This window comes from Vigna umbellata, chromosome 1, assembly GCF_029865625.1.
Source record: "Vigna umbellata cultivar VRB3 chromosome 1, Vumbellata_1.0, whole genome shotgun sequence".
Classification (NCBI taxonomy): Eukaryota; Viridiplantae; Streptophyta; class Magnoliopsida; order Fabales; family Fabaceae; genus Vigna; species Vigna umbellata.
Genome location: NC_142165.1, coordinates 15,864,789 through 15,892,619, shown reverse-complemented (window position 1 = coordinate 15,892,619; position 27,831 = coordinate 15,864,789). Strand labels below are relative to the sequence as shown.

Here is a 27,831-nt window from a genome sequence, read left to right as displayed (position 1 = left end):
GTTGACACGCGCATGCCATTTATTTCACGACCAGAGGAGAAAAAAGAGACACTCACAAATTTACCTTCTAGCGCACACAACACAACCACATCGTCATCTTCGTCCTCCGACACTTCAGCTTCTCATGTTCTTTCTCTAGAAACCTCTTCCGCATCACCGTGGAATTTTCCTGCTTCTGTGACACAGAACACACACTCTGCTTCTGATATAATTTACTCTTGTCTCTGTCACCGTGCTGGTTGCAAGATAGGGTTTGCACTTTTTAATCTGCTCTGGCTATGACCAGGTACACAAAGTACTGTGTTAGTTAGAACTTTCTGCAATTATTAGCAATTTTTTTTCACTGCACTAGCCTGGGTGAATTGTGTGTAAGGATTTTGAAGGTTTGTATGTGTTGATTGGTGAGTATTGTTGAAAGTTGTGATTTTTGAGTAGAAGGGTTGGCGGTTGTTGAGTCAATGGAAGGTGTTGATCAAAGTAATTTGAAACGAAATGGTAGTGGTTTTGGTTCATCATCGGGAGCAAATCTCAGGCCCCCAAATCGATTGAATACTGCTGTGCCTGTTAGTCAATTGGGTGTTGCTGAGAATCAGAAACCCTATGGTATACCACCCTCACACCCTAATACGAATATTTCACCTTCTTCAGCCTATCCTCAGTTTTTTGGCTCCCAATCCCATTCCAATTCGGTTTCTCAGCGTTTGGGTTCTCCCAATTTGAGTTCTGTTTCATCCCATTCTAGGTCTCTGTCTCAGCCCTCTTTTTTCTCTCTGGATTCCTTGCCCCCATTGAGTCCTTCTCCTTATAGGGAGCCATCTGTTTCTGACCCAATTTCATTAGATTTGTCTGCTGAGGAAAGCTTGGTTAACCCACATGCCCCTTTGCCTAATCGTGGTCCTGCACTTCAGCTTGGCCATTCTCTTCCACCTCGGAAAGGACACAGGCGATCCAGCAGTGATTCCCCTTTGGGAATCTCTGATTTTATCCAGTCTGCCCCTCAGTCGGTTCCCTCCAGGACTTGGAGTGATCGTGATGTTTCTAGGGGAGGGAACTCAGGATACGAGAAACCGATTCAGTTGGTGTTAAAGGAACCGATTAAGAGTATGGACCGTGTTGATGGTTTTGGTGGGGAGCCTGTGGTTGGGAGGAAAGAAGATGATTCACTGGATGATTTGTTTAGTGCATATATGAATTTGGACAACATTGATACTCTGAATTTTTCTGGTATGGAAGATAAAGATTTGGATAGCAGAACCAGTGGTTCCAAGACTGTTGAAAGCAGTGATAACGAAGTTGAGAGTCATGCGAATGGGAAAACAACTGGTGCTCAAGGGGCTAGTTCAAGCTGTTCTGAGGACAGAAGGGAAGGAGTTAAGAGGAGTTCTAATGGGGACATTGCACCGGGATCCCGGCACCGGAGAAGTTACTCGTTGGACAGCTCCATTGGAAATTTTCATATTGGAGATGAATCACCTAAGCTTCCTCCTCTGCAAAACCGGGGTGGTCAACACTCGCCTAGCAATTCACTAGAGGGTAAGACATCTGAAACAAGCATAGAGTTTGGAAATGGTGAATTCAGCTCGGAGGAGCTAAAGAAAATAAAGGAGAATGATAAACTTGCTGAAATTGCCATGGCTGATCCTAAACGTGCAAAAAGGTAATAATAGTCTTATGTTTTACTGTTTTTATGTTGTTCTCTTTTGGTGGAAAACAACTAAGACTCTAAAATATTTGTCCAGGATTTTGGCCAATAGGCTATCTGCTGCTCGCTCGAAAGAGCGGAAGATGCGATACATTTCTGAATTGGAGCTGAAAGTCCAAACACTTCAGACAGAGACAACCACATTGTCTACTCAATTTACCAAATTACAGGTGCGTGCCTTCTGAGTTCAGCCGATATTTTTCGTCAAATTGTCATCTATATTTTACTGTGATGAATAAAATGTTCCCTTTCATCATTCCTTTATTCTTTTTCTCCCGTTTCTTTTGTTGTGCTTGTCTGCAGATGGACAATTCAGAGCTTAAAAGTGAGAACAATGAGTACAAATTGAGGATTCAAGCCTTGGAACAGCAGTCCCAACTGAAAGATGGTATGGATTTACATTTTCTTCTACTTAATGTATTAGCTCAAATCTGTTTTTGCTTATTCTAACCTGTAAAATGTGAACTTTGTTGTTTTTGTACACACCACTTTTACGTATGATCAGGTTCAATGATGTCTGCTTTTCATTTAGTAAACGGATTTTATGTGCTAACAAGGTTTACTGTATGACAATTTTTAATGAATACAGATAAACTAATCAAACTTGTTCTGGTCCTCAACATGTAAATGGCTGATGTTATGTTACTAAAACTGGAGTGATTTACTATCCAATTATATTCAGGGTACCTGCACAACTCACCTTTGAAATCTACCTGTCCAGCTGGAATTTACTTTCATTTTTACAAACGCTTGTAAAGTACATTTTGCACCAGTACTGCGTTTTTCTGATGTTCTATTTTGTTTGTCATACCCTTTTTAAAACTGTATATTTAAAGATATTGGGGCCATTTTGCCCACATATTGGTGTCACTAAAACACCCTTAATGCCAAATAGAAAGAAAAAAGAGAGAAAACGAGACTTGGAAGGAAAGGTAGCTCGTATAGTCAAGGTTCAAGTATTTGATATTTTGATGCTTGATACAAATGGTCAGAACCTGTTCTAACCATGATTCTTACTACAACTTTTTTGGCTTCATGCCTAATGCCTCTATCAACTGTGACTTATTTCATGATTGTTGCAGTTATAGTGTATGTAAACTATCATATTTAAGATCAAGTCATTAGCAATATATTTTTAGCATCTTAAACTTGTAATTCAGAAATATGTATCTCCATTTCATCATCTCTCCTTTCTTCAAATGAACAAAAATTCATCTGCATGCTTATTTTGGCAGCTCTGAATGAGACTTTGGATGCCGAAGTGCGGCGGTTGAGGCGCACGGTCGCAGACCTTGGCGGTGAGTCCCTCCTCTCGAGTCGAATGGCTCAACAGCTTGCTATTAGCCAACAAATGTTCCCGTTACAGCACCAGCAGCACCCTAACCAGCTTAGACATGGTCAACTGCACAACAGCCATTCCCAGGAACAAACACAGACTCAGTCACAGCGCCAGAATGGCAAAGCAACAGCCTACTGATCTCATCGGTTGCCCTTCAAAACTCTACAACCATATATACTCAATGTTTGTGACGTGAATCACAGCACACTGCATCACCAAGTTCAAGTAAAAAAAAGACTCCACTCAGAATCAAAAATAAAGTTTAGATTTGTTGATTTTACTGCCCAAGTTTAGTTACTATCTGTAAATTTTATGATGATTTCAGATTGATTTCATTAGGATTTATGATTTATTTTATTAAGATTTGTTTTTATTCACTTTTAAAAATTTATTTCTTATATTAAGGCGAAGATTCTATAATTATTTGCGGTTCATTTTCTAATTTTTCTTACATATTTAAGTTTAACAGAAAATGATTGAGTATAAATGAAATATGAGGATTCATATTGCTTATGTAATTTAGGTAGAAGCTTGTTACTTCGACCATGTCGTTGGTGTTGCGGTTCTTTCTATTCTTATTAAATTATCTTTGTTGAAATCATTTTGATATTTACATGTGCTTTTGGCAACTCATGAAACTTGAGATGATCAATCTTCAAACACTAGAAGGTGAGTATTTTAATGTAATTTCCTTACGTTGTTATTTAGAATGTTGGAGTATTAGCAGTGACTATTATAATCAACTTTTGTCATTTTCATGTTTGTTTGCACCATGTTTGTAATACGTTGTATCTGGGTGAACTAAATGACATTCTAACAAATGAGAATAAGACTCGCACTGAGTTAACACCGTTTGAAATAATGTTGATATGATTGGATAAAAAGTACGAATAGTGAGATGATGCTTAGTGCATTAGCAAATAAATGGATCGAGAATAGACGAGGATTTCAGATAAGGTTTGAAAATGTGAATTTTGTATAAAAATATGCTAGTTGTTACACTTGGAGGAGATTATTTAATACAACACATGTTACATGGAAAAATATTTTATATGGATTTGTTAAACATCCAAAATGATAGTAATGTTTACTTTTTGAATTAAATATATTTTTAATTTTCAAGAACGAAGTTATAATTTATTTAAAACTTTAGAAACAAATGGAGATATATTTTCTAACATAATTTTCTTAAAGATTTTTCAAGTATTAAATAATATTTTAAATGAATGTTTGAATTGTTAATATCATTTCACATGTTCAAATATCAATCTAAATCGTTGTTTAATACATAAAAGAAATTTAACACTATTAAATTAAAAAGATTATATTCTATTATTTTTAAATTTTAAAAACAAAAATATATCAAAATTTAAAATATGGACGAATTTGAGTTGATGTTTAGATTGTCAGTATCATTTGATATATTTTAATTTAAATATCAGTCTAAAAAGTTGTTTACCACATAAAATAAATTTCAAATTATTGATTTAAAAAAAATACATTAATTTATTTTTAAATATAGAAACAAAAATGTATTAAAATTATTTAAAATATGGACGAATTCTAATTTCGCAGTTTAAATATTATTATGTTTATCTCTTATGTTTAGTAAGTTTATATCTGTAATAATTTGTTATTCCTAAATTGAACTATTTAGGTAATTTAAGTTATTAGATGTTTTTTTTTAGAAAATAAAATTGGGTAGAGTTGTGTATAAATATTTTGTTGGAAGTTTGTGTTGTTAATCTATTTGTTTGATGTGTATTGTCTTTTTGTTTGGCGTTGATAATATATTGAAAATTTTGCTTGTTTAATTGAATTGAATAGATATTTTTATACTTTACTTTAAGTTTTAATTGTTTAATTATTTTTATTTATTTTTTCATTTATATTGATTATTATATTTTATATGTTAAAGAATCAATCCCAATAGTTATAAAAAAAACTTTTTATTTTTCCTTTTACTTCACCACCATGATGTAACAACAAAAAAAGTGAGGCCAGTAAAGCTTATTATTCATTGGAGTTGATGTAGTGGTTTAAAAGTTTTAAAGATAATCTTACACCGATGGTGAACATTCAACGTATACTAGGTTGTCCTCTTCTTGGGAACAAGGTAAAGGTCAGTTTTCTTGTGCATTGTTATTCCTGGTTTCACTTCTGTGCCTAACATGTCCTCTCTGTCACTCCCTGGGTCCACTTCCCAGTCAAAACTGTGGAGCAGATTCGCAAGAGAGAGCTCAACGTTCACCATTCCCATGTGCTTCGCCGGACACATTCTCCGGCCACTCCCAAACGGCAGCACCTCAAACTCCTTCCCCTTCAACTCCATCTCACTCCCGAGAAACCTCTCGGGACAAAACTCAAGGGGCTTTTCCCAGTTCTCAGGGTCCCTCGCTATAGCCCAGGCGTTAACGTACACCAAGGTTTTGGCTTCAATCTCGTACCCCTCTATGCTGCAACGCTCTATCGCTTCTCTCGGCAACAGAAGCGGCGACGGTGGGAACAGTCTCAACGTCTCCTTCACCACTGCTTTCAGATATGGAAGCCTTTCAACGTCGTCTTCGTTTATGAAATCTTTCTCACCGAATAAACTTCTCACTTCTCCTTGAACCTTTCTCATCACTTCACCATTATTCAACAGTGCCGTCATCGCCCAAACTATTGTCGCCGAAGGAGGGTCTGTTCCCGCTATGAAGATGTTCTGCATGCATACGTAAACTCATATATAAGTGGATTTTGTAAAAATACTCAATTTAAACTAAAAAATTATTGTAATAATTATTACTATTTTTATATATATTAACAAAGAGAATTGTTAAATAATTGTATTTTGAAAAATAGGTATCAACATATAGTTGTTTTTCTTTATCGGACATATGTGCCCATTAACTCGTCTCTCTTTTTAATATGGGTGAAACACCCCATTTTTTTTTCCTTAACCTCCGTCCAAAATCAATAAAATAACAATTTTATGTTAAATATAAAATGTTTTAGGATGAATTAAGTAGAAAATATTATTATTTTATAACTGGTGGTGGAAAGTGTAGAAAACTGAATAGGACACGAAACATGGCCTACTTAACTTTCACGGATCTAATGCTTATCCTACTTTTCGAAAAAATCGATTACGGAATTGCTTACCTGTCGACTTAGGCACGTTTGGATCATTTTTATCTGATTATACACTTTATTTGGAGATTTTAAATATTTTTTTTTTGGGATTTTATAAAAAAAATCTATAATTTAACTTTTGGGAAGTGATTTTTTTTTTTAAAAATAAAGATCTCGAGACTTGCTTTAGATACTTTAAATTTTTATTTTGATTTCAGTGCAAATGTTATAAAAAAAATTAAAAATTATACCAGATATACACTAAAAGTCTTGTTGTGAAGATACTCTGGATTCCTATATTGTGACATAACATAAATTATTGTAAGGAGCATGACAAACGATGACGATGACTACCACTGTCTAATACGGTGAACCAAAACTATTACCAGAAGAATATTGTATGCAATAATGAAAGAGAAGGTTGAACGAGGAAGTTACCATGAGCACCGCTTTTATGTGGTCAACAGTGAAATGAAACGAGAGAGAACGATCACGAAGAAGCTGAAGAAAGATATCGATGATATCTTGCACTTCTTTCTCATCATCACCGTCTTTACCCATGGCAGAATCCATGTGCTCCAAGATCACTCGTTCGTAGAACGCATCCAACTCCTTGAACGTTTTCTCCAGCCGCTGCCTTTTACCCGTCAACCAATCAACCCAACCCAGCAACGGAAAATAATCCGAAAAGAAAAACTCAGTCAGCAACGCCTGCGCCTCGTTCAGCATAACCTGCAACCGGCTCCTCCGCTTTCCCTTCTCAACAACTTCCTCGTACTCGTCGACGTACTTTTTTTTCCCGAACGCGATTCTGCATATCAGAGAACTCGTGAAAGACATAAGTATTTCGGTTAGGTTCACGACGGTGCCCGAAGCTTCTTGCTCAGAGAGCTTCCGAAGCATTTGAGCTACCTCGTCTTCTCGAACGGAGCGAAAGGACTGAACGCGGTGCGCGCTGAAGAGGTGGATCATGCAGAGTTTCTTCAATTCTCTCCAGCATGGGCCGTAGGGCGCGAAGCCCAAGTCGAGCCCGTTGTAAGAGAGCTTTCTGGGGCCGACGAAGGCGGGCCTGGTTCCGAAGTTGAGGTCATGGGTTTTGAGGATTTCTTTGGCGACTTGTGCCGAGGAAACGACGAGGGTTTGTACAGAGGCGAGTCGCAGCGACATGAGAGGGCCGTAGCGCTTGGCGAGTTGCCATAGGGAGCGATGTGGGGATGAGTGATGGAGTTGGTGAAGGTTGCCGATGAGAGGAAGAGATGGAGGACCTGGTGGTGCTGCAAGTTTTCTTTTTTGCGAGATAACAAAGAAGACGAAGATAAAGATACAAGGTAGAGAGAGAACAACAAACAGAACCATCGTTGTTCAAACAGCTTTTTGGACTTTACTAGATTTTAGTTGTAGATGCTTTTGTGTCTGTTGAATTTACTTATGCTATTACATTTCAATAAGTGAAACGGTACTCTGAGAAGTATGGTCACAAAAAATTAAAAATTTTGTATTTTTTTGATAAAAATGAAAATAAAAAATAAGAAAAAATAATGTCAATAATTTTTTTATGTATATTAAAGTATATTTTCCTTTCAATAAAATTCAATGATAACTTCCCATCTTGATATTTTCGCCTGGTTTGTCTAATCTATCAAATTATCAAGTGGATTAGTCCGTGTCCGCATGCTGACTTGTTTTTTTTTAAAATAAAAATTATAATAAAAATAATTTAAAAGATTAATTTTTTATATTATATTTTTGTAAAAATATAAATATACGGTATTGGTGTGATTTAAAATATTAACTTGACAGTATTGTTGTAATTCTATCAATTGACAGCTTTCCTTCATGATTAACCATTTCAATGTTTTTTTTTCAATAATTCTTTCTTCAATAATGTTCGGATTTGGCTTTGAATTTTTGGGATGAGAATAACTGACCTAATTACCTACAAAATTCTTCTATAATAAAGCCATTATTACATATAACACGTTTTTCTCCTAAAACTTTACAACTTAATAAAATAATAAAAATTAATAATACATATATTCCAAACAATAATAATAATTATATTATATTTCTCTTAATACAACTTTGAAAAAAAAACGAACACACGGATCTGAGACTAATTAGTAAATAAAAATTAATGTTAATGTTCAGTGAACATTGAACTCAACTTTTGTTGTATAATGATTTCAACAAATTTATCGAATATCGAAATAATATATATATATATATATATATATATATATATATATATATATATATATATATATATATATATATATATATATATATATATATATATATATATATATATATATATATCAGTCATATTGTGACATCCCAAAATATATAACAAAGTATATACGTAGAATGCATCAATTATAATAATAGAAACAGTTAGGAGTACGCAATAGATGGAATTAGGAGTACAGTTATCCAAGTCTGACTGGAAAACTTTAAAATATAAGTACAAGCTCATAATTCTCCAAAATACAGATCATGCTAAAATGAAGGCTAGAAGTTTTTCAAAATAAAAAGCTATTGAACATCATAGCTAGAAGAAATCCTAAGCACTAGGAGCTGGGTCTTCCTCATTCTCCAACGCTTGCTCCAAGGGTACATCATCACCTACTGCTCACATCCAAAGGATTGGATGATCATCGCAAGAGGGAAATCAAACACATGCAACACACACAAATGCAAGGGTGAGCTAGATCTCAAACAATCATACAATTCATTTTCAACCAATCTAGCATTTACCAGAATATCCATACACATAAGTCATCATAAACATAAGCATTTATTTAATAACACTCATCAAGACAAGTATCCTATCATGTTAAGACTCTAGACACGTCCGGACATAGAATGTATGTAGAGCTGGGGCGGGTTGTGCACTTGTGATGGCCTCTACTGCTTTGCAAAGCCATTGCCGAGGGGTTCCACCCGACCATACACAAGGCTAATCCGTTACCGCGGAATAGACCTCCAGTGATAGCGTCTACCCTAGGACCTCCCACTACTCCCACCACACGCGTCGATCCTCTCTAAGTGAGAATGAAAGACCGTTGGAGTGTTAGGGATAACCCCCCATATGGAAGCCTCTTACATTCATTCAATACACTAACTGATCTCACCGAGAGATCTAAATTTCCGATTTAATCCGACCATTTTAAATCTCATAATATTCCTTTTGAATCAACAATGTACATCATAAACCACTTATAATCATACACTTTCAACCAATCTGGATCACATGAAGATGCATTCATAAATTGTAACCGAAATATTTAATTAACAAAGCTTACTGGAATGAGAGAAAGCACAAAAGAAAATATCACTGGACGAACACTGTTTGGACGAGCGTCCAAAAGCCCTTGGGCGGACACTGTTTGGACGAACGTCCTAACACCATTGGACGAACTACTTGGACGAGCGCCCAAAAGTCCTTGGACGGACCCTGTTTGGACGAACGTCCTAACCGCTTGGACGAACTGCTTGGACGAGCGCCCAAAAGTCCTTGGACGGACCCTGTTGGACGAACGTCCTAACATCTTGGACGATCCCTATTTGGACGAACGCCAAAAGCACTTGGACGAACCCAATTTGGACGAACGCTGTTATAACTAGGACGAACGCTTCAATATCAAGCCTCATCATGACCGAACGCTAACTGATTACTAACACCGGCTCAAGGACGAACGCTAATCCCCCAACATTTGACCGAACGTCCCCAGACAAGGACGAACGCTAATCACACCAACCTTTGACCGAACGTCCCCAGACAAGGACGAACGCTAATCACACCAACCTTTGACCGAACGTCCCCAGACAAGGACGAACGCTAATCACTCCAACCTTTGACCGAACGTCCCCAGACAAGGACGAACGCTAATCACTAACACATTCCCATGGACGAACGCTATTACTATCATCTCCTAAGACCGAACGTTCATCCAACCAACATTTGACCGAACGTCACTCAGCACATGCATGGCCGAGCGTTCAGCTCCGCCATGGACGAACGCTCAGTTTGCGCGTTCTGCAGAATTTAATTCTGCAGAATTCTCAGAACTCTGCAGAATGGTAACAGAACCTCCCTTAACCATTTCTAACCACTTTTCCCAACTTCTTAGACTCTTAATTCTCATTTTAGACTTAATTAAACTTATCCAAATGATTCTAAACATTTCTACCACCATTTTTAAGTGATTAAAGTTCACTTTCAGCATCCAAAACACTAATTTCAACAACTTAGGGACCCAAATTCGATTCCACTACTTGGAACCTGTTTTCAACTACTGTTATGCTTCTAACAAGTCACAATGGACTTGTCTAGGCTGCCCAAACAGTCCAGGAACACTGCAGCCTTCATTTACTCAAAATCCCTACCTCACTTCCTCTAAAATGACCAAAAAGTGACCCTAAGACACTTGATTTTCCTTCCTATCAACACCATAACAAATTTTACACACCAAAACAGTTCCAACATACATAATTCATCACTCAAAATCATCCCAAACAGTTCACATCCATCAATCACCACATTCACGTAGCACTCACACTTTCATACATGCATTTCAAGTTAGCAAAATTCAAAATTATGCTTCCAACAACATACCAATTTGAAAATCATTATGTAATCACGTCATACAGTAAAATCAAAAAGAGAACTAGCTCCCCTTACCTCTAGTGTAGACAACCAAGCTCAAGTAGAAACCCTAGACCACTTGCTTGCACTTTCAAAAGGTTAGAATCACCTATAAATCATCAATTGATGATAGAAAACGAATCTTAGCACCAAATAGAAGCTAGATTATGGAAGAAAACGAAATGGGTTGCATGCACCAAGTTCAATCACATGCTTACAACCCTAGGGCACATGAGAAAGGGGGTTTTCTTACCGGTTCAGATTTGGGAAAATTGACCGACTAAGAGCAACACCCGCTACTTTGTGATCGTTGGGGCAGCACCTAATCAAGATTTTAATGGTTCAGTGTGAAGGATGGAAAGGGAGAAGATGTAGGAGGAGGAGAGAGCTTGCTGGAAGGGGAATGGTTTCTCAGACAAGAGGAATGAGTTAAAACCCACTGTTTCCAAACTAATGTAATTTTATTTTAAAGTACTCAACCTCTCATCCTTTGCCACTTGTCATCCCCTTTTTGCTGACTCAAATCCAAGTCCTTACATTCTCCCCAACAACAAGAATTTTCGTCCTCGAAAATTAGGACTTACCAGAAAACAAGTGAGGATATGACTTCTTCATCTCTTCCTCTTTCTCCCAGGTAGAATCGCCGGTTCTACTGTCCCAAATGACTTTGATCAGTCTGGTAGCTTTCCCATCTGGTCGTTTGGATAGCCTCTCATCTACTTTGACCGGTTGCATCTCTATAGAGAGATCTTCCTTGACTCGTACAGTGTCAGCTTCCAACACATGAGAAGGGTCGGGGACATACTTCCGAAGCTGAGAAACATGAAAGACTGGATGGAGATTAGCTAGCTGGGGCGGCATAGCTATCTCATATGCGACTGGTCCGATGCGTCTAGTAATCTGATATGGCCCAAGGTATCTGGGAGAAAGCTTCTTAGCACGGATAGCCCTCCCTACTCCAGTAGTAGGTGTCACACGAATAAACACATGGTCATCGGCCTCGAACTCCAAAGGCCTGCGTCTCCTGTCAGCATATGATTTCTGCCTACTCTGTGAGGCTCTCATTCTCTCTTGAATTACTCTCACTTTCTCAGTCGTTTGTTGCACTATTTCTGGCCCAGCCAACACAAACTCCCCATCCTGGAACCAGCATAAAGGTGTCCTGCAGCGCCTCCCATACAGAGCTTCGAACGGTGCCATTCCAATACTGGTTTGAAAGCTGTTATTATATGCGAACTCCACCAATGGTAGCACTTCATCCCAGACTCCCAGATGATCAAGTACACACGTCCTAAGCAAATCCTCCAATGACTGTATAGTCCGTTCTGACTGACCATCAGTCTGAGGATGGTAAGCAGAACTCATCTGGAGTTTACTGCCCATCTCATTCTGTAAAGTCTGCCAGAAACGCGAAGTGAAGCGGGGGTCTCTGTCCGATATGATGCTGGAAGGCACACCATGCAATCTAACTATTTCCTTGATGTACAACTGAGCTAACTTCTGCATAGACATCTTCAAATTAATTGCTAAGAAGTGGGCACTCTTGGTCAATCTATCAACTATTACCCAGATGGCATCATGCTTTCTGACAGTGTGTGGCAAATGGGTTACGAAATCCATGGCAATGCTGTCCCATTTCCACTCAGGAACCTCAGGTTGTTGTAACATACCACCTGGCCTCTGGTGTTCTATCTTAGCCTTCTGACAGGTAAGGCAAGAGGAAACAAATTTAGCTATATCACTTTTCATTCCTGACCACCAAAATGACTCCTTGAGGTCCTGGTACATTTTAGTCATGCCGGGATGCATGCTAAAACGACTGCGATGTCCTTCTTCTAAAATCACTCTTTTCAGCTCTCCATCATTTGGTATACATGTTCTTCCTCTGAATCGTAGAAGACCGTCTGTCCCAGTGTTAAAATCTTTTCCTTGTTCTTTACCAATTAAAGCCCTTGACTTCTGAAGCTCGGGGTCTACTAGTTGTCCCTCCTTAATTCTTTCAAAGATACTACTTGATATAACCAATTTGCAACATCTAATGCCATCAGGTTCAAATTCTACATCCAGCTTTAAATCACTGAAGCTCTCAACTAGCTCCAACTCTTTAACCATCAATGCAGAAACATGTACTGACTTTCTGCTTAAGGCATCAGCAACTACATTTGCCTTCCCGGGATGATAAAGAAGGTCAAAATCGTAATCCTTCAAGAATTCCATCCACCTTCTCTGTCTCATATTAAGCTCCTTCTGATCAAAGAGATACTTCAGGCTCTTGTGATCACTGAACACCTGAAATTGAGCTCCATACAAATAATGTCTCCATATCTTGAGAGCAAACACCACTGCAGCTAATTCCAGGTCATGTGTAGGGTAGTTTCTCTCATGAATCTTTAGTTGTCTTGAGGCATATGCAACAACTCTTCTTTCTTGCATCAAGACACATCCTAATCCCTGATAGGAAGCATCACAGAAAACCTCAAAAGGTTTACCTGTGTCAGGAATGGCCAATACTGGAGCGCTAGTCAATCTCTGCTTCAACTCCTGAAAGCTAGCCTCACAACGGTCTGTCCATGCAAATGGAGTGTCTTTCCTAGTTAGCTGTGTCAAAGGGGCTACAATCTTAGAGAAATCTTCAATGAAGCGACGGTAGTAGCCTGCTAACCCAACAAAGCTTCTGACCTCAGTGACTGACTTTGGTCTTTCCCATTGCAACACGGCTTGAACCTTGGCCGGATCTACAGAAATCCCATCAGCTGATATAATATGACCAAGGAACTGCACTTCTCTCATCCAGAACTCACATTTTGAGAGCTTGGCATACAACTTTCTTTCTCTCAATATCCTCAGCACTGTTCTAAGATGATCGGCGTGTTCTTCTTCACTCTTAGAATATATTAGAATGTCATCTATGAAGACGACAACGAATTTATCTAGGAAAGGTCGAAAAATCCTATTCATGTAATCCATGAATATGGCAGGGGCATTAGTCACACCAAAGGGCATGACCACATACTCGTAATGGCCATATCTGGATCTAAAGGCTGTCTTCTGAACATCATCAGCCTTAACTAATATTTGGTGATAGCCGGACCGTAGATCAATCTTGGAAAACACAACTGCCCCATGTAGCTGGTCCATCAGATCATCAATTCTAGGCAAAGGGTACTTATTCTTGATGGTTAATTTGTTAAGTTGCCTGTAATCCACACACAATCTCGAACTGCCATCCTTCTTCTTTACCAGTAATACCGGCGCACCCCAAGGAGAAACACTAGGCCGGATGAACTGTTTCTCCAACAACTCTTCAATCTGCTTTTTCAATTCGGCCAATTCGGCTGGCGCCATGCGATATGAGGCTATAGAGATAGGCCCTGCTCCAGATACAAGGTCTATAGAAAACTCTACCTCTCTTGGAGGAGGTAAGCCAGGAATCTCCTCAGGAAACACATCAAGAAATTCACTGACTACCGAGAGGTCTACGTCAGCATCTCCTTGCTTTACTTCCATGTGTGATAGTATCAGGAAACAACATGCACCTTCTATTAGGTCTTGCCTCAACACACCAAGAGTCAGAGGTGTGTAATCCTCCTCATTGGGAAATACTAGCTTCTTCTCTCCACAATCAATGAGAATACGATTGACAGACAGCCAATCCATCCCTAGGATGACATCCAAACCCTGCAAAGGCAAACATATCAAGTTTACCTTGTACTGACGCCCCTCAACCACTACTGAACATCTAACACAAACTGTAGATGTCTTCACTATCCCAGAAGTAGGAGTAGATACAGTCAAGTCATACTGTAGCTCTCTCACTGGTAACCCCAACTCTCTAGCACAAGTCTCAGACACAAATGAGTGTGTCGCTCCAGAGTCAAACAACACCATGCAAGATCTACCACCCAATACACATGTACCGAAAATCAAATCACCTGAGCTAGCTGCTTCTGTCCCTGTCAGTGCATAAACACGTCCAGTGGCCTGAGGTCTGATGCCACCTCTGTGCTGAGATCTCCCTGCATGCTGTGGCTGGGAAGTAGCTCTCCTTCCCATAGGGCAATCACGCTCATAGTGGCCCTCCTTGTGGCATCGGTTGCACCTCCGAAAATTAGTCCTCTGGGGACATGAAGACAAGTAGTGCGAACCGCCACATCCATAGCATCTCACGCCACTCTGAGATGAGGACTGGCTCGGCTGAACGGAAGGCTGAGAAGATCCTCCAGAACTACGAGAAGAAGAAGATCTGGAGTATGGTGTCTTCCTGGAACTGGACCCGCCTCTAGACATGGCTGGTCCCCCAACCCTCAGGGGCTGGGCCTGACGGCTCGAGTATCCCTCAGCTTCTTTCTTTGTCTTCTCCATATCCCTAGCCATCTCCACAAGAGCTGGAAACTCCCTCAGACGATGACCTCTCACCAAGAGCTTGATGTCGCCACGCAACCCGTTTTCAAACTTGCGGCATTGCCACTCTTCATCCACTGTCATGGTGTTAAATCTAAGAAGATGTTTGAAGCGGTCAGTATACTCAGATACCGACATATTCCCCTGCACTAGCTCCAAAAACTCCACTTCCTTAGCATATCTAAGAGTGTCAGGGAAGTATTCCCTATAGAACTTCCTCTTAAATAAGTCCCATGTGACAGGGGTTCTAGCTCCCTCCAAGATCAACCGTGTACTGCTCCACCAGTGGCCAGCTTCCCCGGTCAACAGATATTGAGTGTAGGCCAGCTTCCTCTCATCAGGACACCCCTTAGCCTCATAGATTCTCTCCATGTCCCTAAACCAATGGTCTGCTTCATCAGGGCTACATTTCCCAGTGAATCGGGCTGGATGATGTTGGAGAAAACTCTCCAGACTCCACTCCTGGGCAGGAGTAGCAGAGGAAGAAGCACCTGGAGTGGCCCTGCCGCTAGTCAACACTTCAATGAGCTGTCTTTGAGTGTTCTCAGATGCCACTCTAGCATTCTCAGCCGACATCCTAGCAGCTTCCAGGTTTTGTAGTGCAATGGTATTCTGTTGCACCAAATTAGCATTCTGTTGCTGTAATGCTTGCAGCACCTCATTCAGCATCTGATTAGAGTCAGACGGATCGGCCTGTGGGGGAGGAGGAGGAAGCCTAGGTGCCATATTCTGTTTAAGAGCAGAGAGTAAAACAATTAGTCTTACTCAAGAATTTAGAATGCTTCCGTACAATTAAGGCACATAAGCACAAACAAAGGATGCACACACCCTACAGGTTCTTTAAGGATAAAAACTGCTCTGATACCATCTGTAACGTCCCGGCAACTCACAGGGACCGTTGACTGCCCCCACAGACCACCACCAGGCTTTCCAGTGTGCTTTGTCCTCACTCGCACACTTTCCGGGAAAACTTCCCAGAAGGTCACCCATCCCAGAATTGCTCCAGGCTAAGCACGCTTAACCATGGAGTTCTTATGAGTCAGGCTACCGAAAAGCAAATGCATTTTGGTGATATGAGTAGTCAAATCAATTCCTTTAAGCTATCCTTCAACTGTATAGTCCCATACCTACACAGTCTCCAGATCCCTCTTATTCCGGTGTATGTTCGATTCATCCATGTGTCCCTTCCACCGGAAGCCTTGCCAGGAGCCGCTCCTTGTCTGTGCCCCCTGCACCATGCTCCCTGCACCGGCGTCACTCCCCGCCCTCTTATCAGTGCCCGGGTATCACATGCCCACCAACTTCCGAATGGTTCGTCCTCGAACCACACCGTACTGGGAGAGGCTAGGCTCTGATACCATAAATGTGACATCCCAAAATATATAACAAAGTATATACGTAGAATGCATCAATTATAATAATAGAAACAGTTAGGAGTACGCAATAGATGGAATTAGGAGTACAGTTATCCAAGTCTGACTGGAAAACTTTAAAATATAAGTACAAGCTCATAATTCTCCAAAATACAGATCATGCTAAAATGAAGGCTAGAAGTTTTTCAAAATAAAAAGCTATTGAACATCATAGCTAGAAGAAATCCTAAGCACTAGGAGCTGGGTCTTCCTCATTCTCCAACGCTTGCTCCAAGGGTACATCATCACCTACTGCTCACATCCAAAGGATTGGATGATCATCGCAAGAGGGAAATCAAACACATGCAACACACACAAATGCAAGGGTGAGCTAGATCTCAAACAATCATACAATTCATTTTCAACCAATCTAGCATTTACCAGAATATCCATACACATAAGTCATCATAAACATAAGCATTTATTTAATAACACTCATCAAGACAAGTATCCTATCATGTTAAGACTCTAGACACGTCCGGACATAGAATGTATGTAGAGCTGGGGCGGGTTGTGCACTTGTGATGGCCTCTACTGCTTTGCAAAGCCATTGCCGAGGGGTTCCACCCGACCATACACAAGGCTAATCCGTTACCGCGGAATAGACCTCCAGTGATAGCGTCTACCCTAGGACCTCCCACTACTCCCACCACACGCGTCGATCCTCTCTAAGTGAGAATGAAAGACCGTTGGAGTGTTAGGGATAACCCCCCATATGGAAGCCTCTTACATTCATTCAATACACTAACTGATCTCACCGAGAGATCTAAATTTCCGATTTAATCCGACCATTTTAAATCTCATAATATTCCTTTTGAATCAACAATGTACATCATAAACCACTTATAATCATACACTTTCAACCAATCTGGATCACATGAAGATGCATTCATAAATTGTAACCGAAATATTTAATTAACAAAGCTTACTGGAATGAGAGAAAGCACAAAAGAAAATATCACTGGACGAACACTGTTTGGACGAGCGTCCAAAAGCCCTTGGGCGGACACTGTTTGGACGAACGTCCTAACACCATTGGACGAACTACTTGGACGAGCGCCCAAAAGTCCTTGGACGGACCCTGTTTGGACGAACGTCCTAACCGCTTGGACGAACTGCTTGGACGAGCGCCCAAAAGTCCTTGGACGGACCCTGTTGGACGAACGTCCTAACATCTTGGACGATCCCTATTTGGACGAACGCCAAAAGCACTTGGACGAACCCAATTTGGACGAACGCTGTTATAACTAGGACGAACGCTTCAATATCAAGCCTCATCATGACCGAACGCTAACTGATTACTAACACCGGCTCAAGGACGAACGCTAATCCCCCGACATTTGACCGAACGTCCCCAGACAAGGACGAACGCTAATCACACCAACCTTTGACCGAACGTCCCCAGACAAGGACGAACGCTAATCACACCAACCTTTGACCGAACGTCCCCAGACAAGGACGAACGCTAATCACTCCAACCTTTGACCGAACGTCCCCAGACAAGGACGAACGCTAATCACTAACACATTCCCATGGACGAACGCTATTACTATCATCTCCTAAGACCGAACGTTCATCCAACCAACATTTGACCGAACGTCACTCAGCACATGCATGGCCGAGCGTTCAGCTCCGCCATGGACGAACGCTCAGTTTGCGCGTTCTGCAGAATTTAATTCTGCAGAATTCTCAGAACTCTGCAGAATGGTAACAGAACCTCCCTTAACCATTTCTAACCACTTTTCCCAACTTCTTAGACTCTTAATTCTCATTTTAGACTTAATTAAACTTATCCAAATGATTCTAAACATTTCTACCACCATTTTTAAGTGATTAAAGTTCACTTTCAGCATCCAAAACACTAATTTCAACAACTTAGGGACCCAAATTCGATTCCACTACTTGGAACCTGTTTTCAACTACTGTTATGCTTCTAACAAGTCACAATGGACTTGTCTAGGCTGCCCAAACAGTCCAGGAACACTGCAGCCTTCATTTACTCAAAATCCCTACCTCACTTCCTCTAAAATGACCAAAAAGTGACCCTAAGACACTTGATTTTCCTTCCTATCAACACCATAACAAATTTTACACACCAAAACAGTTCCAACATACATAATTCATCACTCAAAATCATCCCAAACAGTTCACATCCATCAATCACCACATTCACGTAGCACTCACACTTTCATACATGCATTTCAAGTTAGCAAAATTCAAAATTATGCTTCCAACAACATACCAATTTGAAAATCATTATGTAATCACGTCATACAGTAAAATCAAAAAGAGAACTAGCTCCCCTTACCTCTAGTGTAGACAACCAAGCTCAAGTAGAAACCCTAGACCACTTGCTTGCACTTTCAAAAGGTTAGAATCACCTATAAATCATCAATTGATGATAGAAAACGAATCTTAGCACCAAATAGAAGCTAGATTATGGAAGAAAACGAAATGGGTTGCATGCACCAAGTTCAATCACATGCTTACAACCCTAGGGCACATGAGAAAGGGGGTTTTCTTACCGGTTCAGATTTGGGAAAATTGACCGACTAAGAGCAACACCCGCTACTTTGTGATCGTTGGGGCAGCACCTAATCAAGATTTTAATGGTTCAGTGTGAAGGATGGAAAGGGAGAAGATGTAGGAGGAGGAGAGAGCTTGCTGGAAGGGGAATGGTTTCTCAGACAAGAGGAATGAGTTAAAACCCACTGTTTCCAAACTAATGTAATTTTATTTTAAAGTACTCAACCTCTCATCCTTTGCCACTTGTCATCCCCTTTTTGCTGACTCAAATCCAAGTCCTTACACATATTTGTAGTTATAATATCTAAATTAAGAGAAAATAAAGTATATAATATGTAAAAATGAGAGAAAATAATATAGTGAAAAGGACTAATTAATTTCAAAATAAACTAACTAAATAAGAAAACTTCATCTACAAATTGAGTGTTTAATTTTTCATTAAGCATTTGTTGTTTAATTATGTTTTTTCATTGGATAATATAACTTATTTATCATGTTATCTTAAATACTTGTCTCTAGTTACTAAAAAAATGTAGTTTTTTTTAATTAATAAACATAATATTGCAGTTATTGTAAAATGATAACTATTTTTTATTAATTTAATTGAAAACATATTGCATAATGACATCATCATACTTTATAATGATTTTCATATTATCACGACAAAAAAAATTGTCATCGTCGTTTTGATAGGGGATCACAATAATGACTTGTAATCCTATTTGTTTTTAATAAAATCAATAAAAGTTATTTATTATTTTATATAAATCACTCATTACTAAAACTCACATTAGAAGATAAGTAAGTGAGATTACGAAAAAAATAATAATCATATTATCCATTAACATTAATATTAAATAAGATTAACTGATTTTTTTTTAAACTTAATATGAAAAAAAAATTAATAAACACTCAATTAAAAATATTTAAATTTATAAAAACCTTAAAACTTAGTTAAATATTAAATATATAAAATAAATATATACCTATAAATACATATTAAATATATATAATAAAACATTTATTGTTTTTATATGTCCAATAATCTTGTATTATTTAAAAGTCAACACAAAAATAATTTAAATATTTTTTTACTATGCATCTTTTAAAAATAAAATCATAAAATTCTTTGAATAACATTATTAAAGTCAATAACTCTCATTCGTTATGCTTCATAAGAAAATATTTAAACTGATACGTTTATTAGATAAGTGTAAACAAAATAATACAATAAATACAATACATTAAATGCATATAATAAATATACTATCAATTCTATCTCTTTTTCTAAGTTTCCTTTAATATTTTTCAAAAAAATAAAAGAGAAATATGATAAATTTAATCGGTTTCACTAAAAAAATATATGATTTTAAATTTTTTATTTTTTTCACATTAAATACATATAAGTAAACTAATATTAGGTAAAATATAAAAGTACAACTAAAAGAACAAACTTGATTTACAAATATTAAATTGATAAATATATTAGAACGTATATATAATATGTTTGAATACCCAAATGCTAATAAGATAAAACTGTCTTCTTAATTTTATTCTCAAACGTTTTACATCATATAAGCTTCTAAATCATAAGAATATGTTAATAAAATATATTTTTTTTAAATCCAATAACTTTATTATGTTTTTAAAACTTTTTTTAAAATTTGTTGAAGCTTTTGAAAAAATTTTCAATAAAATTCATGAAAATATCAGTTGAAGCACAAAAAATGAAGTGTAGGATTTTCTAAATTATAAAAAATAGTTTTAGAATTTAAAAAAATGTGAAAGTACATAAAGAAATAAGTCGAGGTGCAAGAAGAAACAATCTAAATTTAAAATAGATATTACATTTATTTGGGTCGGATCCAAACAATTTAAATTTAAAATAAATATTACATTTATTTGGGTCGGATCCAAACAACTGAAACGGTATAAATACCATCACGGTGAGTGTTTGTTGTTTAAGTTGTAACTTTGCTTTAGTAATTTGCATTCTACAACGTTGTTATTACAACAACATTATTGTGTGTATTTTACGAATGTTTAGTAACTTATGAAATTATTGTAGTATTTCTATTAAATCTCTTGCAATTAATTAATGTCTATTGATGTATCTTTTTCTTGAGACATTATAGTGTGAGAAGGTTTAGAAAATGATGGATACCAAAATTAAGGTTTCGTCGGTGATAACGATGATGATTATGTTGGGTTTGATAGGAAGTGATTACAATGTTTCATTTATGCAAGTTGAGTCAAAACCTACGTATCGTGAGATCGTTTGCGATTGGAAATGTTTAACAGAATGTTCACCTTTAGGATTAATTCCTCCTTTATATAGGTCATGTGTTAAAGGTTGCTGCAAAAAATGCTGCAATGATCATCCCATTCATACCAATACTGGTATTTATTTATTCTTTTTTCTAAATCATTTTCTTTATTATTTTATAGATATTATCTTTTTAATTAATTTTATTTGGCAGATGCTCGAGATCTTGAGGCTTCTGTGGTGAATGCTTGTATTCAACAATGTGAGCTGAAAATCAGATATCCATCCTTGCTGTAATGGAAAATTTTAATCGATAAATAAATAATTTTTGTGAACCCTTTTGCTATTATTTCCTTCATTTTATTATTGTTTTTATAATGTTGTTGGAACTCAATAAACAACATATCAACGAAAATAAATAATCATTGATGTTGCTATGAATGCTAAAATAAATAAATTTGAAGTATCTCGATTCTCGATTCTATTTAACGATACTATCTCAAAGATATAATTTTTCATTATTTTTTTTCTTATTTACATTAAATATAATTGAAGATAATTACTTAAATAAATTTATTTATTAACGATTCATCCATCACGGATCACTTAATTAGTGAGTCAACTCTACCCAGTTCATTAATCGAGTTCACTTATTAGTGAGCTGACAAAATTCAAACCTGATTCGATCCACCATGGGTTGGTAAGTTAAAGAGGTTGACACATTGACTCGTTTAATTATAAATTTTTTAAAATAAAAAATTACAATTTTTTAAATTCAAATCTAAATAAACGTCACTCTAAAATAAAATGATGTTAAACTCCAAAGATAATTCAAAATAAATCATACAATGAAACGTTATAAAAAAAACATGTACAAAAAGACGAACAAATAAATTTTTAATATTGATAATTTTTGTATCACTTGTCCATTTATAATATTAAAATCTTATTACCATTTACAATATAATAAAAAATGCTAACTAATAATATTGAAACAAAATAATAAATAATTAAATTAAATTAGGTTAGATTCAACCCAATTCTGAGTTAAGTTAAACTAACCTAACTTAAAGTCGTGTTTCCAACCCATCTTCACATACTATTTATTATATTAAAATAATTATACTGGTATTCATTCTATTAATTTTAGTAAAAGTGTTAAAACGGTCAATTAAAAAATAATATTTAAAATGTTATAAGCATTTAATGAATTATTTATTATATGAATTTAATGAACTATTTATTATATGCGTTTTGTGACGTATTCAATATATGATATTTACGAATGTATCCTTTTGTTTTTTTTATATGTTTTCAAGGGTATTTTTTAAGAATAAAGTATATTTATTATATTAAAATAGTTGAATAATTCCACATTTTATCATTTTATTTTTTCGTATAATATAATAAATACATGTAAGTTATTTTGAAAATTAAGAGCTAAGAATACTTTGAAAACTTCTTCTATAAAAAGATAATACTATAATATTTTAGTAATCAAAGGTTAAGTTATGTAAAGTTTCTAATAAAAGAAAATTCATTTTATAAAATCAAAATATCTTTAAAACCTTCTTTTTACTTTTTCTTTTTAATTTTGACTTTATTATTATTTTTTAACATGTCTTTTAAATCATAAGAATATGTTACAAAAAAACAAAAATTTCCTAAGAATTTTGGACTCAATAACTTTGTTGTATTTTTAAAATTTTCAAATAAGTTCAAAATAGATATTACATGTGTTTGAATGGTATATAGACAAATTATAAATATTAACTATTATAGGCATTGTTATCCCATAAAATTGATACTTTGCTTTAGTAATTTATGTTTAATCTCTTTCAACTTCATTTTTGTGTCTATAAAATGATATGTTTTTTTTTTCTTGAAACATTATAGTTTGTGAAGGTTTAGAAAAAGGATTGATACAAAAGACAAGATGAAAACTAAGGGAATTTGGGTGATAATGATGATTATGTTGGTTTTGATAGGAAGTGATTACAATGTTTGGTTTGTGCAAATTGAGTCAAAAGATGTGTCTAATTCAGTCAATTGCGATGGGAAATGTATATTCGCATGTTTTCCTATAATAGGACTTCCTACTTTATATTTATTATGTGTAAGAGATTGTTGCAAAAGATGTTGCAAAAAACATTATAAAGCGTTAGATTGCAGATTACATTGCACTTAAATATCAATACCGGTATTTATTTATTCCTTTACAAAATCATTTTCTTTATCATTTTATACATATTTTCTGAAATTTACTCAAATTATATGCTCTTTTTAATTAATACATGTTCTTCATTGCAGGAATGTGAGAAGAAGAAAAGATTTATGTGCTTGCTGTGATGGAAAAACTTTAGTCAATAAATAATTGTTCGTCAAACCTTTCATTATTATTTCCTTCATTTTATTATTATTTTAATATTGGTGTTGGAACTCAATAATTCACAAGTCAACGAAAATAAATAATAACCGATGTTATAATCGACCGAACGAACAACATGACAAGAAAGAAAAATAAGGATAAGCTAGTGTAATTTAATTAACTCTCTAAACATTCATTTCATACAAAACACATAAAACAATCATACTTTTACAAAAATCACACCAACATATTATAACCGACCACTTTCACTTTGACTGTCCGGACTGTATGAATTATGTAGCTACGACGTTCTTGCACTCGTGGAAAGGTAATTTGGAAAATCATCAGAATTACCATAGCTGGAAATCCAAGCCGCCACACGAGGTTAACCCTTCATCCCTCACTGTAGCTGGAAACCCAAGTCTACACATGAGTTTAGTCTGATAGCTGGAACCCCAAGCTATACGCAACCAGGCCTCCTGCTATTCTCATCACATGCGCCACCATTCTCTACTTGAGACTCGGTGACCATTAGAATGTCAGGATGAACGACAACTTAGTCTGATCATATTCATACTTTACAATTCCATAACCATTTATGATATATTCCTCCTTGGAACACTCGTTCATATCCATATTATTTCATTCATATAACCTTTTAAATACTATACTTCATTAACAACATATTTCCTCATCCATAACACCTTTAAATAACTTCAAACCGAACATTAAAATAACATCACCATTCAGCACAACTAACTCAAAAATATCAACACTTATTATGAACAAAACCGAACGGTAGAACCCCTCCTATTTGCGAACATGACCGTACGGGATATTGTTTCCTATGCTGAACTTGACCGAATGAAATACTATGAAAAAGTCATGAAACTCAAACATGAGCAGAACGTCTTTGAAGCTGGACATCAGAACAACCGCATTCTAAAACTAAAACCGAACACTTATTGATTAATGCCGACTACTAGTATACCATACCGAACACTATTATCTTAGACTAATCACTATAGGCTTAGGCTGAACACTTAGGGCTTATGCCAGACGATATAACCAGGCTAAAATATTGAAAGCTAAGAATGGAATTGAAAAGAATAATAAATGTATTATTCAAATTCTCTCTTGTTATATATATTTTTGTGAATTTAAATATAGAGAATGATATGCTAACAACTTTTTCAAATCACTTTTTGAAAATAAAGTTTGTGTCATTGTTTCATCGATATGTATATTTGAAACAAATCAATCATAAACTATGGATCGGAAAAAACAATTTTTGAAAGAACATTTCCCTTTAAATATAAACAAATTTTGTGTTTCATGATGTCAGCGTGACATAATAAAAACGTTCGAGACTTAATTCAGTAATAAATATATAAAAATAAGAATAAATCATAAAATTTATATAAAAAGAACAAAATATTTATTAAGTTTAAGTTTATAATTTTTAAATATAATTGTTTAAAATTGAAATTCAAAAAAACACGTTACATGCTAACACTGTAATTGATCCCATCCATAAAAACTAAAGATACGTACCTTCATTGTGAAAGAAATCCATCATTAAATCAATAAAATAACATCGAGTTCTATTGTACTAATTTTGATATATTTTTCTTCATTAGTCCAACGTATTTAATCGATTAGATTAAGTTTAACCATTTGGGTTATAAGTTTCAAACTTTTTTATTAGAATTTGTAATTTCAAATTTTTATATCTTTACAATAATTATTTTTTTAAAAAATAGACTTATGCAATAGTTAAATGATTAGATACTTTAGTATTTCAAATATACATTATTTTTATTAATATTATTTATTAAATTTTGTAGACTTGAGCTGACTGAATATTGGGTTTTAAGGTATAAAATTTATTTTCTCAATATTACAAAAAAATTAAATATATTTTTGTTTCTCAACTTTAATACAAAATTAGATACATTGTTCCAAATTTTCATATATTTTAATTTTCAATTTTTAAAAACAAATGAATGTTAGAACTCAAAAAATAGCCTGTTAAACATAGATGAATGTATTAAAATAATGAGACCGAACACTTTGTGTTAAAATAAGCCAACAGTATAAATAGAAGTTTCAAACACTCGGTTCATTATCTAAATAATTTTCATCCCTCTAAAACATTATTCTCTATTCTTCATCTCCCTTCTCTCTAGAAATTCTCATCGATGGTTCATCTGTTTGACGATCAGGAGGTACCTAGGTGATCCTGGCGTCAAGGGCTTTCTGTTTCACCGATCAGTTTGGAAAAAAGAGCTGGTAAGTTTCGTTCTCTGGTTTTTAGTGATTTTTGGTTTCTGATGCATGCAAGGAAACAATGTTGTTTGCATGCGTTCCGCAATCCTTTTCTTCCCTTTCTAATTCTTATTTTGGTTCTACGGGTGATCTTCTTTCATCAACCGGTGGTCCATAGGTGTTCTTATAATTTCCTGAAAGTGTGAGCAAATTTCTGGAAGGGTAGAAGATTCTCGTTCAGTTAAGAGGTAAGGGAAACTAGTTAATTTAATTGTGATTTTCTATGTATGAAATTACTATTTAGATGGTTGCATGTGTGTAACTTGAATGTTTGGTTGAATTTGTGTTGAATCTGTGAATGGTGGAACCTGTGAACTGGTTGGAGTTTTTCTACATAAGTGTTTGACCTATTCTGATTTTAAGGAAGTAGGTATGCGAAAATGAGAATTTACGGTCGGAGAGAATTTGGTCAATGAGGGGAAAGTCTAGGCAAGTTTCTTTAGACCTTTTAAGCCTCTCTAAAATGTGTAAAAAGTAGGAAAATGAATTTTGGGTCATTGAGTTGTTGATTTTACAGAATTTGGAGTGAAATCTAGTATGAGACTCTTTGGAATGATGTTAGGAAGATTTGGGTACCCTTGGATAGGTGTAAATTGGTACATGATTCATGTATGTAAGATTTGAAGTTGGAAAAAATGTTTAGTTTTGGTAAAATCTAGCTTGTTCATCCTTCTACAGAATTATGCAGAGTTGAGCACGCGCTATTGATCACTCGATCATGCACTGTTGGCCGCTCGGCCATGTTCAAGTACTCGGTCATTAACTAGGTGCGGTCTCTAGTCTTTTCAGCTCATGACCTTCGATCTTAGGTGGTCGGTCTTGGTAGTGCTCGATCTTGTACTAATTAAGGAAAGTTAGTGATTGTCTAATTTATTGAATTTTATGGGATTAAATGAATTATCTATTATGTGAATTGTTGTTATGTAGCATGGTAATTTAATTTGATAATGGTTTGTTATTATGTAGGGACGATTATTCAGTCAATTATTACTAAAGGTTCTCATAAATTATAATTTTGTCACTGTACACTTTTTTGTACTATGGTGACTTTTTAAAAGTCATCAATCAATATCGTGGAATGCTTTTTTCACTAATGTATCAACACTTAGAGATAAGTAAGTGAGATTATGTGATAATAGTCTTTTTCTCATTTGTTCAAGCTTGAAAGAGGACGTAGATTCAAGTTGAATCCAACATTATAAAATTAGTGTGTTTTTTTTTCATCAATTTTGTGTTTTTTTATTGGTTTGAAAAAGTTTAAACACTTGGCATCTCAATAATTGTTTTAAAAAGAAAAATTTTGTTAAACCAATTCACCTTCGTTCGAAAATATTAACTATTTATGTTTTTAACACTTGCATTCTACAAATATATAACCGTCATATGTTTCTTCATTTCTATCAAGTTTTAACAATGTTTTCTATATAACTGTCATTATTTATCGTTTATCTCACTTTTAATTATTATTTTATAAATAATGGTCATCATTTCTATTTTTAACGACGATTATTTAACCAATTGTGATTAAAAAGTTCTCATAAATTACAGTTTTATCACCCCACATTATTTATAACTACGGTAACTTATTAAATGTTATCAATAAATACAGTTAAAAACCTTTTTACACCAATTTATCAACATTTGAAGATAAGTAAATGAGAGTGCGAGATAATAATCTATTACCCGTTAACATAAAATTTTAAAAAGAGAGGTTCAATTAAAAAATAATT

At 35.8% G+C, this 27,831-nt stretch overlaps 3 protein-coding genes and 1 long non-coding RNA gene across 5 annotated transcripts; 2 read left to right on the top strand and 2 right to left on the bottom strand.

Annotated features, from left to right (window-relative positions):
* The first annotated feature begins 43 nt into the window (after positions 1–43).
* Positions 44–3,461, top strand: LOC124836203 (bZIP transcription factor 29-like). Its single transcript, XM_047311316.2, has 4 exons — positions 44–1,657; positions 1,740–1,872; positions 2,006–2,090; positions 2,938–3,461. Exons 1-4 carry the CDS (start codon positions 459–461, stop codon positions 3,177–3,179), a joined length of 1,659 nt encoding a protein of 552 aa, XP_047167272.1. The 5' UTR covers positions 44–458; the 3' UTR covers positions 3,180–3,461.
* A 1,560-nt stretch (positions 3,462–5,021) lies between these two features.
* LOC124836201 (cytochrome P450 83B1-like) lies at positions 5,022–7,689 on the bottom strand. The gene is made up of 2 exons (XM_047311313.2): positions 6,594–7,689; positions 5,022–5,745 (listed from the first exon to the last, which is right to left on the bottom strand). The coding sequence occupies exons 1-2, from the start codon at positions 7,509–7,511 to the stop codon at positions 5,131–5,133; spliced, it is 1,533 nt and encodes a 510-aa protein (XP_047167269.1). The 5' UTR covers positions 7,512–7,689; the 3' UTR covers positions 5,022–5,130.
* Positions 7,690–8,520: 831 nt separating this feature from the next.
* Positions 8,521–12,023, bottom strand: LOC148204779 (uncharacterized). Of its 2 annotated transcripts, XR_015781737.1 has the most exons (4): positions 11,385–12,023; positions 11,054–11,122; positions 10,837–10,909; positions 8,521–8,780 (listed from the first exon to the last, which is right to left on the bottom strand). XR_015781737.1 is itself a non-coding variant. In XM_088097560.1 (3 exons), the coding sequence occupies exons 1-2, from the start codon at positions 11,998–12,000 to the stop codon at positions 11,097–11,099; spliced, it is 642 nt and encodes a 213-aa protein (XP_087953686.1). In that variant the 5' UTR covers positions 12,001–12,023; the 3' UTR covers positions 9,234–10,909; positions 11,054–11,096. The 2 variants fall into 2 exon arrangements, 1 of the variants encoding a protein (XP_087953686.1); XM_088097560.1 differs by lacking the exon at positions 8,521–8,780 and having other exon boundaries at positions 9,234–10,909.
* Positions 12,024–21,117: 9,094 nt separating this feature from the next.
* Positions 21,118–21,742, top strand: LOC148204778 (uncharacterized). The gene is made up of 2 exons (XR_015785613.1): positions 21,118–21,539; positions 21,620–21,742. It is a non-coding gene; the product is annotated as an uncharacterized LOC148204778 (long non-coding RNA).
* Positions 21,743–27,831: the final 6,089 nt, after the last annotated feature.

Coding starts and splice junctions, on each gene's coding strand:
- LOC124836203 (XM_047311316.2), top strand. CDS start 459: ATGGAAGGTGTTGATCAAAGTAATTTGAAACGAAATGGTAGTGGTTTT. Junction 1,873..2,005: donor CTCAATTTACCAAATTACAG/GTGCGTGCCTTC, acceptor GCTTGTCTGCAG/ATGGACAATTCAGAGCTTAA. Junction 2,091..2,937: donor GCAGTCCCAACTGAAAGATG/GTATGGATTTAC, acceptor TTATTTTGGCAG/CTCTGAATGAGACTTTGGAT.
- LOC124836201 (XM_047311313.2), bottom strand. CDS start 7,511: ATGGTTCTGTTTGTTGTTCTCTCTCTACCTTGTATCTTTATCTTCGTC. Junction 5,746..6,593: donor ACATAAAAGCGGTGCTCATG/GTAACTTCCTCG, acceptor GTATGCATGCAG/AACATCTTCATAGCGGGAAC.
- LOC148204779 (XM_088097560.1), bottom strand. CDS start 12,000: ATGGCACCGTTCGAAGCTCTGTATGGGAGGCGCTGCAGGACACCTTTA. Junction 11,123..11,384: donor ATATCCTCACTTGTTTTCTG/GTAAGTCCTAAT, acceptor AATCTTGATTAG/GTGCTGCCCCAACGATCACA.